This window comes from Haplochromis burtoni, unplaced genomic scaffold, assembly GCF_018398535.1.
Source record: "Haplochromis burtoni strain Fernald_Lab_line unplaced genomic scaffold, NCSU_Asbu1 Contig_137, whole genome shotgun sequence".
Lineage (NCBI taxonomy): Eukaryota > Metazoa > Chordata > Actinopteri > Cichliformes > Cichlidae > Haplochromis > Haplochromis burtoni.
The window spans coordinates 380123-394537 of NW_024582498.1; the positions used below are offsets into that span (position 1 = coordinate 380123).

Sequence of the window (14415 nt, forward strand, 5' to 3'; positions counted from 1 at the left end):
CACACACACACACACACACACACACACACACACACACACACACACACACACACACACACACACACACACACACACACACACACACCACCACATATTTCTTAAACTCTCTACTTGCTGCATTTCCTATTGCTAGTTAGATCTCATTAGAAAGCGCTATTAATATAAAAATAGAAAAAAATGTGAGTAGTTTCTATCAGATAAGAGAGACGTGATCGAGAGACAGGAAACGAGAAATGTAGAATTGCCTCTCAAGCAGCTGCATGTGTGAATATGCTATCTGCAGGTAGCAGCCAGTTTAAGGCAGATCAAAGTGAGGACCCATATTGTCCTGGTCCCCAGCCAGAAGACCTCTCACCTTGAGGCAGGCCGTGCTAGCCCTGTGGACGTGACAAGGATGGAGGGGAGGGACTGCCTGCGCAAGAGCTGATAGAAAATGAGACTGATTTTTATCTGTGGATCTGATCACATCTGTATGTTTTTTAAAACAAATGTAGCTCTTCAAAGATTACGGTGGAGATGACTGACGAGCTGTGCTACAAAAAATGACGAAAGAAGGATTAACCCCTTTCATCACCACTGTCTATAGTCTTTTATTCAGACTCTTAATTTTATCGTCCATTGAACAATTAGGGCTAATAATGAGGATTCAGACTCATGACAGCTAAATTTGAGGAATATTTTTAATTTGGATTTTATATGCTTGAAGTAGTCGGTAATAAAGGGGCTGGCAGTGATGAGGGCTCGAGTCCTGCTAATGTGAAGGCAGAGCTTCCTTTTAAAACATTCATCACTTGTTTTAACCGAAGCCTTAACAAGCCAGAGCTGGCACAACACATGCATTTTAATAGCTAACAATGATCGTTCCTGCAGTCTTCAGTTTTAGACTTCAGTTGTGGATATGCATGTGTAGTACGCAGCCTTATTTTGTAGAAAAGTAAACAGCATGGTGATGTAAACCATCAAACTCAAGTTTTTCCAAGTTTAAAACAACATCGAGTCTCAGATGTCAAACAGCGTGCCAACAGCTGAAATATAAATCAGCTTGAATTTTACAGGCCTGACTGTTGTGTCTCTTTTATGCGTGTATTGTGTTTTGCGGTTGGGTGTTGCGCGTCCGCCTTCAGGGGAAGTCTGGTCCTGTAGCATGCCAAGGACATTCACAGGTTAGCACATAAATCACAGTAAATAATTCACTCTGGAGTTGGGTTGTGAACTCTTTGTCATCATTAGCATCTTGGAATTTTCTTTAGACACAGGCTGACATGGTTACAGGACTGCCTAAAACAACCACGCAGATTCCTTCAGACTGTTACCTTCAGGTGTTCATCTGCACCAGGAGCAGTCTGAAACATGAGCAGCACCTCTGCCACGCATTTGTTCTGACTTTGGCACACAGTAGTCATTAATTATAGTTAGTGGATAGTGCTTGTTTTTTTTCCATCCAGCTCAATTATAAATTGAAAAAAAAGGAAAACCTGTTTAGAAACCTATTTCGTTTAGGTACCAGTGAAACATGGGATGCTATTATTATAGCTTTCATGTCCTGCATCATTCCCCCTTGCTAATACTTTCCTGTCGACATTCCTGTCAATGTTAGTAATAGAGGTAAAAAAAAAAAAAAAAAAAAAAAAGATCAACCTATCTAAAATTGAACTACGCATACTGAAGTTTTGATGTTAGCATTTTAGCTGCCACCATATTATTTTGTCATTTTTGGAGCCAGAAGCTGCCATATTTGGATGAAAGTGTGGAGTGTTATTAGCTATTAGCTAGTTATTAGCTAATGGTAGCAAGCTTGCAAAGTTTAAAGTCAAAGCTCGCAGATGTCCAGATAATTAGTGCTTAATAACACGCTAAACAACTACTAGCATTTCATGTAGCTTAAATAAAGTGCAAATTCAGTTGATATGTAAAAAATACGAGTTTAGGGGCTACCTTACAAAATAAAACACCTTGAGGCAATTGTTGTTGTGTTTTGGTGCTGTATGGATAAAACTGAATTGAATTGAACTGAAATTCCAAAAACGTGACTGTAAAATGTGACTATAAATTTTGAACTTTGAACAATATTTTCATGCGTTTTACAACTTTTCCTATTGATAAAGACTCTCCTTATACTACACAAAAGTAATTAAGTAACAGATAAATAATTAAATGACAGAAAAGTGTCTGTTTTTAAACTGTCTGCTATATAAAAATGTCAGTTTCTCCAATTTCACACATTTATCATGCAGTTTCACTGGTCTGGCCCCACTAATACTTAGTAGCATTTGAGAGGATTCAGTTTTTCTAAAGAGTTGCCTAAACGGTCACGTACCAGGTCAAATGCCATTGTTGATCCATTCATAACAATTATGAGTATGGAAGGAGTATAAGTTGCAAGGAAGGAAAGTAAGGAAATGAGAAATGTTAACAGGGTGGAAATGTGGAGAATGGAAATGGAGAATAAAGATTATAGAACTTTGTCTGCTATAGCATAGAAAATGAAATGCATGTCTTCCTTTCCCTTCTGCTTTGTAACAATTCTGGTATGATGCTTATTGAGTCGCTCCATTGTTTCTCTTAGTTTATTTATGTTGCAAGGGCTTTCAGCCAAAAGCAATAAATTTAAAGCTGACCCAAGGGTGGCATTACAGGACAGGTTGTTGAGAGCAAAAGCCGCTGTCAATACAAGACAGCAGGCACGTAAAATCAAAATACAAAAACGTTCCTCAACGTTTCATTCACAGGCCAAACCAAATAAATAACGCTCCTTTCTGTGTCTGTAAGGAAATTAGAGTTGGAAGTTTTTGTCTTTTGTTTTTTGGGGGGTGGGGTGGGGGGTAGATTTTAAACAGTTTCTTTGTTTAACTTTGTTACTAGCAGGCTTAAAAACTACATCAGATGAACATTATCTGAGTCATATGCTTAAGAAATAGGAGAACCGAGAGATGCATCTGGCTCTTCAGTTCATCCATCTACTGTTTGCCAAAGCCTCAACAGAAATGGTCTCAGTGGAAGGGTGGCTGTCCAGAAGCCATTGTTAAGAAAGAGAAACAAGAACTGGACTGAGAATCAGCAGCTATGCTGATGGAGTCATGTATCCAATTTGGGGTTGTGTTTCAGAAAGAAAGTGTACTTTATTGGTCCCTGTGGGGAAAATCCCTCTCTGCATTTAACCCATTCACTCAGTGAAGCAGTGGGCAGCCACTGGGCGCCCGGGGAGCAGTGTGTGGAGACGGTACCTTGCTCAGGGGTACCTCAGGGTAGCTGTTCAGGGGAATCGAACCCCCGACCTTCCGATCATGGGGCCACCACTGTACCTACTGAGCTATCCCTGCCCTTCAGGCAGTGATGTTGGGGATCTCATCAAAAGATGGAGTTCACCAAGAAAATTACAGTAAGTATTATGACAATTATCCCAAACATTGGTAAAAGCACACCAGGATTGGCCTCCCCAGAGCCCAGACCTCAACAATATTAAGCAGTGTGGGATCACCTTGACAAAAGGAACAAAAGGCAGCCAACATCCAAAGAAGAGCTTTGAAGAATAAAGGAGGTCATACCAAATTTTGACTTTCAAGTTAGCTAAAATTGTACAAACTGTTTTTGTCCTATTTACTGTATTTCCATGTATCCTTTCATAGGAAAATTAGGATTTACTGAAACATATGTAAGTATAAAGAAATATAGGGTGACTTTTGCATAGTACTATATGACATTTTACACACAGTGTGACTTTTACAGTACTAAGTGATTTCATTTTATAAATTATTCACGAAAAGCAAACTATTAGCACTCTTATTACTTTAACTTACTAACTTTATATGATGAAAGATGGCATTTCTACCGTTAGATTTAAGTAGCAGGAAGAGATAAATTAGCAGTAACATGCTGATCCTGGATCTTTTTTATCGGACCATCTTGTCACGCTAGTATTCAGAATCTATAAAACCCCTCTAGTACAGGATTTCCTTCATGTTTCATGATACGCATTGCCTTTCATGTAACTTAGTCTGTAGCTGATGCATGCTAAAAGTACAGACAGAGGAGATTTAGAGCTGCCACGGTCGTGTATACAGGATGATCTGTGATAAGAGGCAAAGATGTGAGGTCCTCACATTCATGTCTCATTTAATAAGTGATCAGAGGCCAGCGCCACAGATGCTGAGACAGGTACATCAAAGAACTCAGGGGTCTTGCTACTGGAGGATATGGAGAACACTGCAGGATCAAAGTGTCGGAGACTGAAAAAGGGAGGAAAACTGTAGTACCCTATAGAAATTAACTGCTGCTGCAGCGGGTTTTAAGTGCATATAGCTGTGCTCTTGGCAGCTCTCAGAATAATGAAAAAAGGCTTCAATCATATGTTCTCTCTACATCCCAATACTCTGTGTGTGTGTCTGTGTGATGTTTTTTAGTATATTTATAAAGACCTGCAAATAGCATATATACATTTTTATGAAGACATTTTGCTGCTTCTTACAGTGAAACTTTACAATCCGTAATCACAAACTTAAGATTACCTCATTCCTTAGGAATAAGCGCAGAGGAATGCAATTTATTATGATTAAAGTGCAGGTATGGCATTTTTAAGTCTGTCTTAAAACAACACTGCCTTTATGAGTGGACTTCTGCTGTGTATAAGAATATGGTTGGTGTCTGCGTTTATCCAGGATGATCTGAAAGTAACAAGCATTAGATGAAAGCTCTCCCTAGACTTACCCCGAGGAAACCTTTAAAGGCCACGTTACCGCTAATTGGCTGAGCCTATTTCTCAGAGGACCACAGTAGGACAAAAAATTCTGACGTAAAACAGCAAGCTGTCAAAAGAGCCACATGTCTGATGATTGTGAGCTCAATTGCAAAGATTACTACACATACTGACACGCTTGATTCATCAGAGCCTATTGTGAACAGCTGCCGAGGGGGTAGGTGCGTCCAAAAAAAGACATAATGCGTTAATCACGAGAAACTAAAGGTGCGTGGCAATGTAAGTATTATAGTATTGCTTCAACAAACACACACACGCACACAAAAATCATTAAAACATTGGCAATTCTCTTTATACTGGAGCCCAACTAATTTTTACGGCCCATACTGATAACAATAGTTAATAATTAAGAATCTGATACATCAAGTTGTATATTTTTTTCTTTCAAACACAAACAGATTTCTCTACCATTTGTTACATGAGTCCTTATTGGACTGGATTATTTATTTACACTCTGCCTGACTCTGATTGGCTCAGCTAGTCCGCAGGTATGTTAATGACCTAAATACTTTGCAGACTGCCCTCTGGTGGATAAACTATGCAAGCTCAACATTCAAAACATGGATAAAGTGCATTTCCCCCTTCTAAACTTGAAATTTGAAAGTTTTATTTATTAGCAATTATAAATGTTTATACTAATAGACTGGCAAATAGCTAATATTGACTGACATATCAGCCTAACTAAGTGTCTACAAGAAAGTATGCATCTTCTAAAGTTCAACAAGCAAACATATTCAGTGAAGACTGTACTAAGTACACTTGTGAAGCTTTGGGAATTCCTGTCAAATTACTTCTCGGAGAAAGGTCTCTATGAAGAGTAGGAATAATTACTGTGACAAAAACCTAAACTCATGGAGAGTGTGCTACACCGTTTCTTTAAAAGAAGACCATAAAATTTGATTAAAAGGGATTAAAATCAATGAACCAATTAATTTTTGGCGTTCCACTACGATATATTTTATGCTTTTGCATACACCACTCCATATTCTTTCTGCCACTCATATGTGATAAAACAGGTCAAGTCACTGGTGATGTATTGAATACCTCTGTGTGAGTGGTCATACATTTCCCATGGTATTGTGCTTTCATGCATGCATGTAAGCATGGCTCCAGTCTTTCTCCCAAGCCAGAGCCCAGAGCAGAACAGAGTACAATGATGATTAATCCAGTATGTGTGCGGTTAATAGAGTGTAGGAGCCAATCGGTAGTAGGACCAGAGACAATAGCAGGAAGTAACCGTGTGAAGGGGGGCTGCCGGTCACCATGACCCTATGGATATTGTTCTGCTGCCTACCAAGATTTGAAGGATGGAGGGGACGAGTGAAGGACACCATAAGGAGGGTGGAGGCAGAGCATAAGGGTAGTGGTCATAAGTAGGAAAAGGCAAACTGGAGGAAACAAAGCGAGAAGAGGTAACAGATAGTAAAAATGCCATGAAGGAGACAGGTTTAAGGTTAGCTTAAGTTAAAACTACAGGAAAGAACAGCAAATGAGTGCGTATGACCTGCACGTCTCAGACAAATTGACAGCTGACACACAGACCACCAAAGAAACCCACCCCGCCCCCAGTGTCATTCTATAACCGGAGTCCTGCTCTGCGGCACGTACACTTCCACACTGAGGGGCCAACCAGTCTGTAATATCCCAGCTCCAGATTCCTGCTTTGTTCTCCGTTTGGACGGCTTTGTTCACAGACCAGAGACCGGATGTCTTCTCAGTGACTAGCTGCACTCTCCTTTTCTCCCGGGTTGCACCCAAGTGCTCTCCTCATTATCTGGTGCCCTTTATTTTTATTTTATTGTTTCTTTCTTTGAGAAGCAAAATACTTTCTTTTTTCTTTTACTGAACCAAACACAAAAAACCCCTTAATATTAAAACATGACACCACATATTTATCATGTGAACCCACTGCTGTACAATACAGTACAGTATATACTCATTGGATACCCTACTTGCTAGTATCAGGTTGAACCGCTTTTGCCTTCAGAACTTAATTCTTCATGGCACAGGCTCAACAAGGTTTCTCAGAGATGCTGGTAAATATTGACATGAGGCCTTTTAAGTAGTGTGAACTCCTCAACATGGTCAAGAAACCAGTTTGAGTATCTGAGCTTTGTGACATGATGCATTAAACTGGTGGAAGCGGCCATCAGAAGATGGGCACACAGTGGTCATAAAGACGTGGACACGTTCAGTAATAATACTCGGCCAGTCTGTGTCATTAAAACAGTGCTCAAGTGCTACAAGGAAAAAAGAAGAAAAAAAGCATTGCCCAAACAATTACACTGCCACCACCAGCCTCAACGGTTGATATGAGGGAATATGGATCCATTTATTGTCCAATTTTGGTGAGCCTGTGTGAACTGTAGCCTCAGTTTCTGTTCTTAGCTGACAAGAGTCTCCTGCGGGGTGATCTTCTACTGCTGTTGCCCATTTGCTTCAAGGTTTGACATTTTGTGCATTCAGCAATGCTCTTCTGCATGTCTTGATTTTAACAAGTGTTTATTTGAGTTACTGTTGCCTTCCTATCAGGCCGACGAAGTCTGGCCATTCTCGTCAGACCTCTGACATTAACAAGGCATTTTTGCCTAGAGAACTGCTGGTCACTGGATATTTTCTCTTTGTCAGACTATTCTCTATAAACACTAGAGATGGTTGCGTGGGAAAATCCCAGCAAATCAGCAGTTTTGAAAAACTCAGACCAGCCCCTCTGGGACCAACTAACACACCACGTTCAGACTTACTTAAATAACCTGTCTTCCCTGTTCTGAGGCTCGGTTTAAACTTCGGCAGGACCTCTCAATTGTGTCTACATGCCTAAATGCACTGAGTTGCTCCCATGTTGATTAAATGTTTGTATTAACAAACAGTTGAACAACTATACATACAAAAGTAGACATGTCCTGAGAAAATGTTTAAACTTTGCCAAAGGAATAAATGGCCCATATTTATATAGCGCTTTACTAGTCCCTAAGGACCCCAAAGCGCTTTACATATCCAGTCATCCACCCATTCACACACACATTCACACACTGGTGATGGCAAGCCACATTGTAGCCACAGCCACCCTGGGGCGCACTGACAGAGGTGAGGCTGCCGGACACTGGCGCCACCGGGCCCTCTGACCACCACCAGTAGGCTACGGGTGAAGTGTCTTGCCCAAGGAAACCGGCAACCTTCCGATTTCAAGGCGAACTCCCAACTCTTGAGCCACGATCGCCCACATACTTTTACACTTTGCTTTCTTACACACAATTAAATATGGAATAACAGAGAATAAAAGTCACAAGACAACACAGTACAACAACTGCATAAATTCTATATTAGGGTATGGAATTTGGCTCTGGGTCCGAAAAGTCAACTGAATGTGAAAGTGGCTTGCATTCTTTCAAATGGCCAGTAGGGGGGCTAGCCATGTTGTTGCAAGAATAAGTCAGATTGGTTAGCATTAAATGGGAAAATGACCCTACTGATCACTTGACCGGTGACCTCAGGAAACACTTTGTTGACGAGTTTATGGTCTCAGTTGCTGGTTTCGAGCATCTTCAATTGGTAAACATGGTACTCATTACAAGCAATAAGGATGAAAAAGGAGGGTATACTTTAGGGCAAACAATTAAATGATAGTCCATGACACGGTGGCCACATCCATGTTTTGTCTATACCTGTTTTATTTTAACTGTCTCTGTCTTATTTATTTGCTTTTGTGTGAAGGAATTTGTACGTGAGGGCGATTACAAGTATTCTTTTTATACAGCCTTTCATGTTTCCCAGCATCCATTGGATACGTGGCATGAATCAAATACTTGCTCCCTGACCCCTGGATGCCTCTGTCGTTACAACCTGAAATTGCACGTGAAGGCAGGTCATTGTGACTGCAGGATGACATTCCACAGAGGCCAGTGGAGGTGCAGCAGAACCTTAAAGCAAAGGGAGGAAGCCCTTTCTCACTGGGTTGCTCACACGCCCTCGCACAAATGAGAGGTTTTCCACGTCCGAGGGCTATTTGTAAGCGCATTGTGGCTCCTGGAAAAAGGGGAAGTGAATGTTGGAAGGAAGCGTGGATTGCAGACGGGGACTTTGGATGATGTAGTCCTGCCGTGCAGTAGCAGGAAGTGATGACTCTGGAAAAGTCCAGTACATTATGAGTGGAAAAATACCTGATGATTTCTTTCTATCTATTTATCCTTCCATCCGTGGAGGCAGTTATTATACAATAGGGCAGTTTAGCAGCAAAGGGTTCACATGATAAATATATAGAGTCATAATAGGAGTAATTGGATCGGAATGTGGGAACCAAAGTTGTGGTACATATTTATATTTTCACCTTTAATCTTGATGCAATTCTATTGCCTCTTAATTAAAACTGATATATCTTTGCCCCAAGTGGGCCCCCAAGGCTAATTTTACCATCTAAGAAGTTGAGAGGAGTGATGTTTCTATGGCACAACTATCAACAACTGACAAATAATAAGGAGCAATGTCTACTCACAGCTTTTTTGCTTAAGTGCCCGTTAAGCCAAAATAGTTATGAATCAGTGGTTTAATTGTTTCTTCCACAAAGGAGGTGGAACCTTGTGTGTGCTGCATGTGAGAAAAAAACAACTTCAGACTATGTTTAGACCTGATTCTCATGACATTGTCCAGTTTTTGTATGTGAGAACAGCTTTGGTAGAGTGTGGGCAAAGGAAGAACCCCATATTGCATTACCCTAGTCTAGTTTTCTCTTGTTTTGGAGATTTGGTTGAAGATGCCCTCTAAAAGTGCGCTTCCAAATCACAATATTTGATATTATATATAAAGACACACTGATCAACCGACCAGGGACAGGAATCAGATACTTTTCAGCATCCTCGCTTGGTGACTGGCTGGGCAGCATCACCAATGTCAGATTACGAGCCCATTCTTTTCATGCATGCGCATAGTAGCACAGGAAAATAGTCAGTTTTCACATTAGCAAACACACAACACTGTGATCAACAACACTGTGATTGGTGTGGTTGTGATCTGTTAGCGAGTTCTTACTGAGGAAAACACAAAATTGGCAGGGTTTGAAAAATGGCGGGTTTGATTCTAGTGTAGGAGTCGCTCTCATGGCTCATGCAGTGATGTCACTCGGTGCCCTTCTGTCTGTTGACATCACATTTTTGGCATGACTCAACTGGCTTTGAACCCCACCCAAGTAGGTACTGAAAAAGTACCTGGTAGCCCATACTGCTGCCAAACGGAAAACCAAGTCAAGTCGAGCAAAACTGAGTAAGTAGAAGTAGAAAAGAAGTTTATATCAGGTAAATACTGGTGTACAGGAAGTGTGACGTTTAAATGATTTTATTATGAGAATAAAATTTTGCATTGAAGAAAAGCTTTTAAATGTATATGCTGCCAATTATAGTTTTTAGAATGAAAATCTGAATTGTCAGAAATTGGTTTGTCAGCAGGCTGCAAGGCCATGGGTGCAAAAATGTTTATGTTGGAAAAAGTACGTATATAACAGCACAAAATGAAACTATTCAAAGACAAAAGAAATAAATAAAAATCCCCTGATGACTAAATATTACGTAAAGGAGAATGGGCATCTAATACAGATGTTTTTTTTAGAGTTTCATTATTTGTGAGCATGTCAAGGCATAAGCTTAAATGCTTTTTTCCTCAGAAGGTGAACAAGATACCCCATGAGGATGTCTGCATGTCTGCCAGTTTATTGTGACCAGGAAGACTTGTCTGCAACAACATGCACGTGCTCATCAGGGAGGCTTCCAGTGGAAAAGTACTGTACAACCGGAATAACTACTAGTCTATGGGATATTCAGCTGTCCATGTCTACGACCAAGGATCACTGCTTAAGTGCAGCAAGTTACCAGCAGAAAAGAGAGATCCCTGCAAACATAAATACAGAGCCAGGATGCTGAGAATATATATTTATTTAATAGAGATTCATGACAATACTGAAGAAACACGACTCCCTTTCTATTAGTAACAAAACCATGCGCAGTGGGGTATGCAGTTTGTAATTTAATGTAATAATGCTGGTTATCAGTTAACTACAAAAATTCTAGTCATCTAACGAGCCACAAAAAGATGTACATACTTTCAAACACAAACCCCTGTGCTTATCATTCCAACCAAGGTTTACATTGATTTTGTTTTATTTTACACTGTGGTCTCTTGTGGAAGACTTAAGTACCCTTCCTGTTATCTTGAGGGCTATTCAAGACCAAAGAGAGTGTCAGTGAATGGCCTTGTTAGTATGACAAACAACTGGGCATCAGTGGCCTTGCTTTATAGCTGCATGACCCCACAGGGCATGGTTTTGCGATCAGCTTGCCAGGGCTCGATATTCACACAATCGGAACGTGAAAGAGTAACTGGGAGAAGATGAGAATTGCCAGAAACAGCTGAGAAATGTCAGGGAAAACAAAACAGAAAATGTGGCACTCAATTCCCAGCTCTGTGTCTCTGATCCCGATCGCAGCACAGAAACGCTGATGACCCCATCTATCTTTTGGCCCTTACTGAATGAACGGAAACGACAATCTTGGCTCAGAAATGATACAGTGAGGAAGCCATCTCGATCGCTCACCTAGATCCATCTTAGCCCAAGCTGCGTGAGCGGCGCAGCTCAGCTCAAAGGCCAAGAGGGGAAGGAAAGAGGAAGACACTGTAGCTTAAACACCATGAAAGACGGAGGATATTTTGGCTCAGAAAGCAGGGGAGGAAGAGAGGAAGGTGACAGGAGTGACCTAATGTGAACTCTCGTCACCTCAATGAATCACAAATCATGTTGGAAAACACAATGCTCAATACCTTATACAGAGAAGCATTCCAGCTGCAAAATGACTTTTACTCTGTTGATGCGAGACACGTCACGTTCAGAAACACGGCTGTTGCCCTTTAGACTGCAAGTAATGTAAGTAAGAGGCACTTAGATCCCATTTAGAGAAGATGCTAAATCTCCTCAATAGTTCAGGAACTCAGAATAACCCTATAATATATATAAGGTTACTTTCCCTGTTAAGATTTTAGAAAAAGTTGCCTTTCTCAAGTTTTTTCATAGTTTTTCATACTTGAATACTTTTAATATGTTTAAGAGATTTCAGTCTAATTTAAGAAAGATGCAGATTTTGCCCTGTTAAGAGTTTATAATGATATCTTTTTATCTGCTGATTTTGGCTCTTCTGGACTTTACTCCATTTAGACAATGATCTAAACTAAATATTTTTAAACTGGATTTCCTTATTTGATGGCACCTTTAGATTCCAAACTGCTCGCCATTCCTAACTTCCATTAACTGCGGCATCCCTCAAGGATCCGTTTTAGGTCCTTTTTTACTTAAATTGTACACGCTACCTCTCTTGCTCTATTGTTCATAGATACAAAATTCACTATCACTGTTATGCAGGCAAAAAAAAACAAACACTTCAACAAAATGACTTCACTTTACTTATTATTTGATTTGGCATCCCACGCTCCACAAACATCAAGATAAGATACTTATCTTCCAAACTGCAGTTGAAAATCATGGTGTTTTTATGGAGAGTTATTTGAGTTTTAACGATCAAATCAAGGATGCTGTTAAACGAAGCTTTTACCAACTGAGAACCAATCACTAAGTTAAAGCCAGTTTAGCAGCTAAAGGATTTCAGCTGGACTGCTGCAACTTTACCTCAAACCTCTCTCTCTCTGTTGCAGATGATTTAAAATGCAGCTGATCAATGTTTAACCAGTACAATGAAAATAGCACATCACTATCTGTGATATTTCAAATAGATTTTAAAATTTTACTATTTGTTTTTAAAGTCCACAATATATCTGTAATATATTGAAGAAGTTCTTTTAAAAAAATCTTTTATCTCCGCATTTTTCCTCTGTGTCACGGAGGTTCTGGCAATTTCTTAAATCAGCTCTAGAGGACGCTCTTTTTCTGCTCTATTATATGCTTTATTACAGCTCACTGTAAATGTTTTCTATTGCTCTTTTATTTGACTCTTTTGAACACTCATAGATTTTATTTATGTTTTCATTCTTTTCATTCTTGTTTTTCAAATTATTGGGTTCTTGGTGATCCGGAAAACACTCTGGGTCAATATGTCTGTGAAGGTTCTCAGCCATCCAGGTCATCGTAGTCTAAGGAGCTTGGAAAGAAAAGCGTCTGGACTTCTTTAAGTTGCTTGAAGACTCTGGGTCAACTTATGTTGTTGTTTGTACACTGACCTGACAGTATAGTTTGTACAACATTTGCCTTTTTGTCTTATTACAAAGCGAGAAAACACTGCATGGGGACTTCAACTAAACTAAAGAATGCACGTACACAGAAATACTGAGGCATACATTTTTGTATTTTGTGGACTGAAATGAGAAAGTATTATAACTTCTATCACGGTACAAGTATTGTTTTGAGACACACTTGGAGAAAATGTGAACCTACTCATTAAGTTTTGCACGAGTCTGTTAGAGATAATCAGACGCTGACTAAAACAGCGACTGCCTCAGAAACCAACAACCCACATCTCTTCTGTGTGAATCATTTGGGCATCTATGCATATATGTTATGCAAACATTTGCCCACTAGAGGGAGATATAACATCATTATTCACAGTTACAGCTCACTCCTGCATCTGACCAGCGGATGTCACTAAAGTTTTTATTTTCAATCAACAAGTCTCAGAAAATACATATAACACAGACTCATCTTGCACCCTTAAGTTCCTTTTTTTTCTTTAAAAACAAAAGAAATTAACAATACAAATTTCTCTTTTAGTACAAGAAAGATCATTCCTGTAATTATGTTTAATAGTAATTTAATCAAAAACCGGACTCCAGCACTCTTGACTCTGAACTCCATTTGGTGCATGTTATTCCTTCACCTAACCACCAGGGGTCACTCTCTAACAGCAAATCACACAGTATTGCTAAAGCTTCTTAAAGTTGTGACCTGTGAATGGCTTTCTCACACCTGTTCACTGCAGTACTAAACTGGGATGGCTTAGTTTCACACAAGAAAAAAATCAGAGACTTACCGAGCGAAGATGGGGTAGGAACCTTTCTATGTCGTTCATGTCTATACCATCATCTTCTTCAAACTTGTTTTTGATTATCCTGTAAGAGAGAAAGGGTGAGATCAGGAGGTTGTATGATGCTATAAATTAAGGTGGTATAGAGCAATCAAAACTGTTCTGAGTTCCACCAGTGAGACAAAATAACTGAACATAAATAAATGTTTAGTTTACCCTTCTCTGTCAATGTGTGGCAGGTGCTTTGGCGTTCCTCTGAAGTGTTTTCTGTGAAAATGGCTAAAGTCCAGCTTCTCTGGCTGCACGTCCCAGCCTGCACCTCTACAAGGAGGAGACAAAGTAACAGTTAGAGTCATGGAGAGTCTCTGCATAAGTGCATATGAGGAGAAATGCAGATCTTTAGCAGGTCTTGTGTGGGATAACCTGGACTTTATTTGGATCAATTGCGTGAAAACTGCTACAAAGTTGCAAAAACTCATTTTAAAAATGATGTGGGACATTTTCTTTTTAATCAAATCCCTTAGAAATGATTTATTTGCCTTTTTATTTTGAAGATATAGAGAGACATTGTGATATTTCTTGATTTCTTGTTACATCACCATCCTTTAAAGTTATCCTTCAAATTATTTTTGGCTTTTCAAAAGGCTTTAA

General features: G+C 39.7%; 1 protein-coding gene across 4 annotated transcripts in view; it reads right to left on the reverse strand.

Annotated features, from left to right (window-relative positions):
* Positions 1-14415, reverse strand: part of ctif (CBP80/20-dependent translation initiation factor) — a 61569-nt gene that overhangs the window by 29518 nt on the left and 17636 nt on the right. For all 4 annotated transcript variants that reach the window (XM_005931230.2, XM_005931231.2, XM_005931229.3 and 1 more), the window contains exons 6-7: positions 13981-14085; positions 13771-13849 (exon numbers count right to left, since the gene is read on the reverse strand). In XM_005931230.2, coding sequence (XP_005931292.1) covers positions 13771-13849; positions 13981-14085 — 184 coding nt within the window. The remainder of the gene's footprint in view (positions 1-13770; positions 13850-13980; positions 14086-14415) is intronic.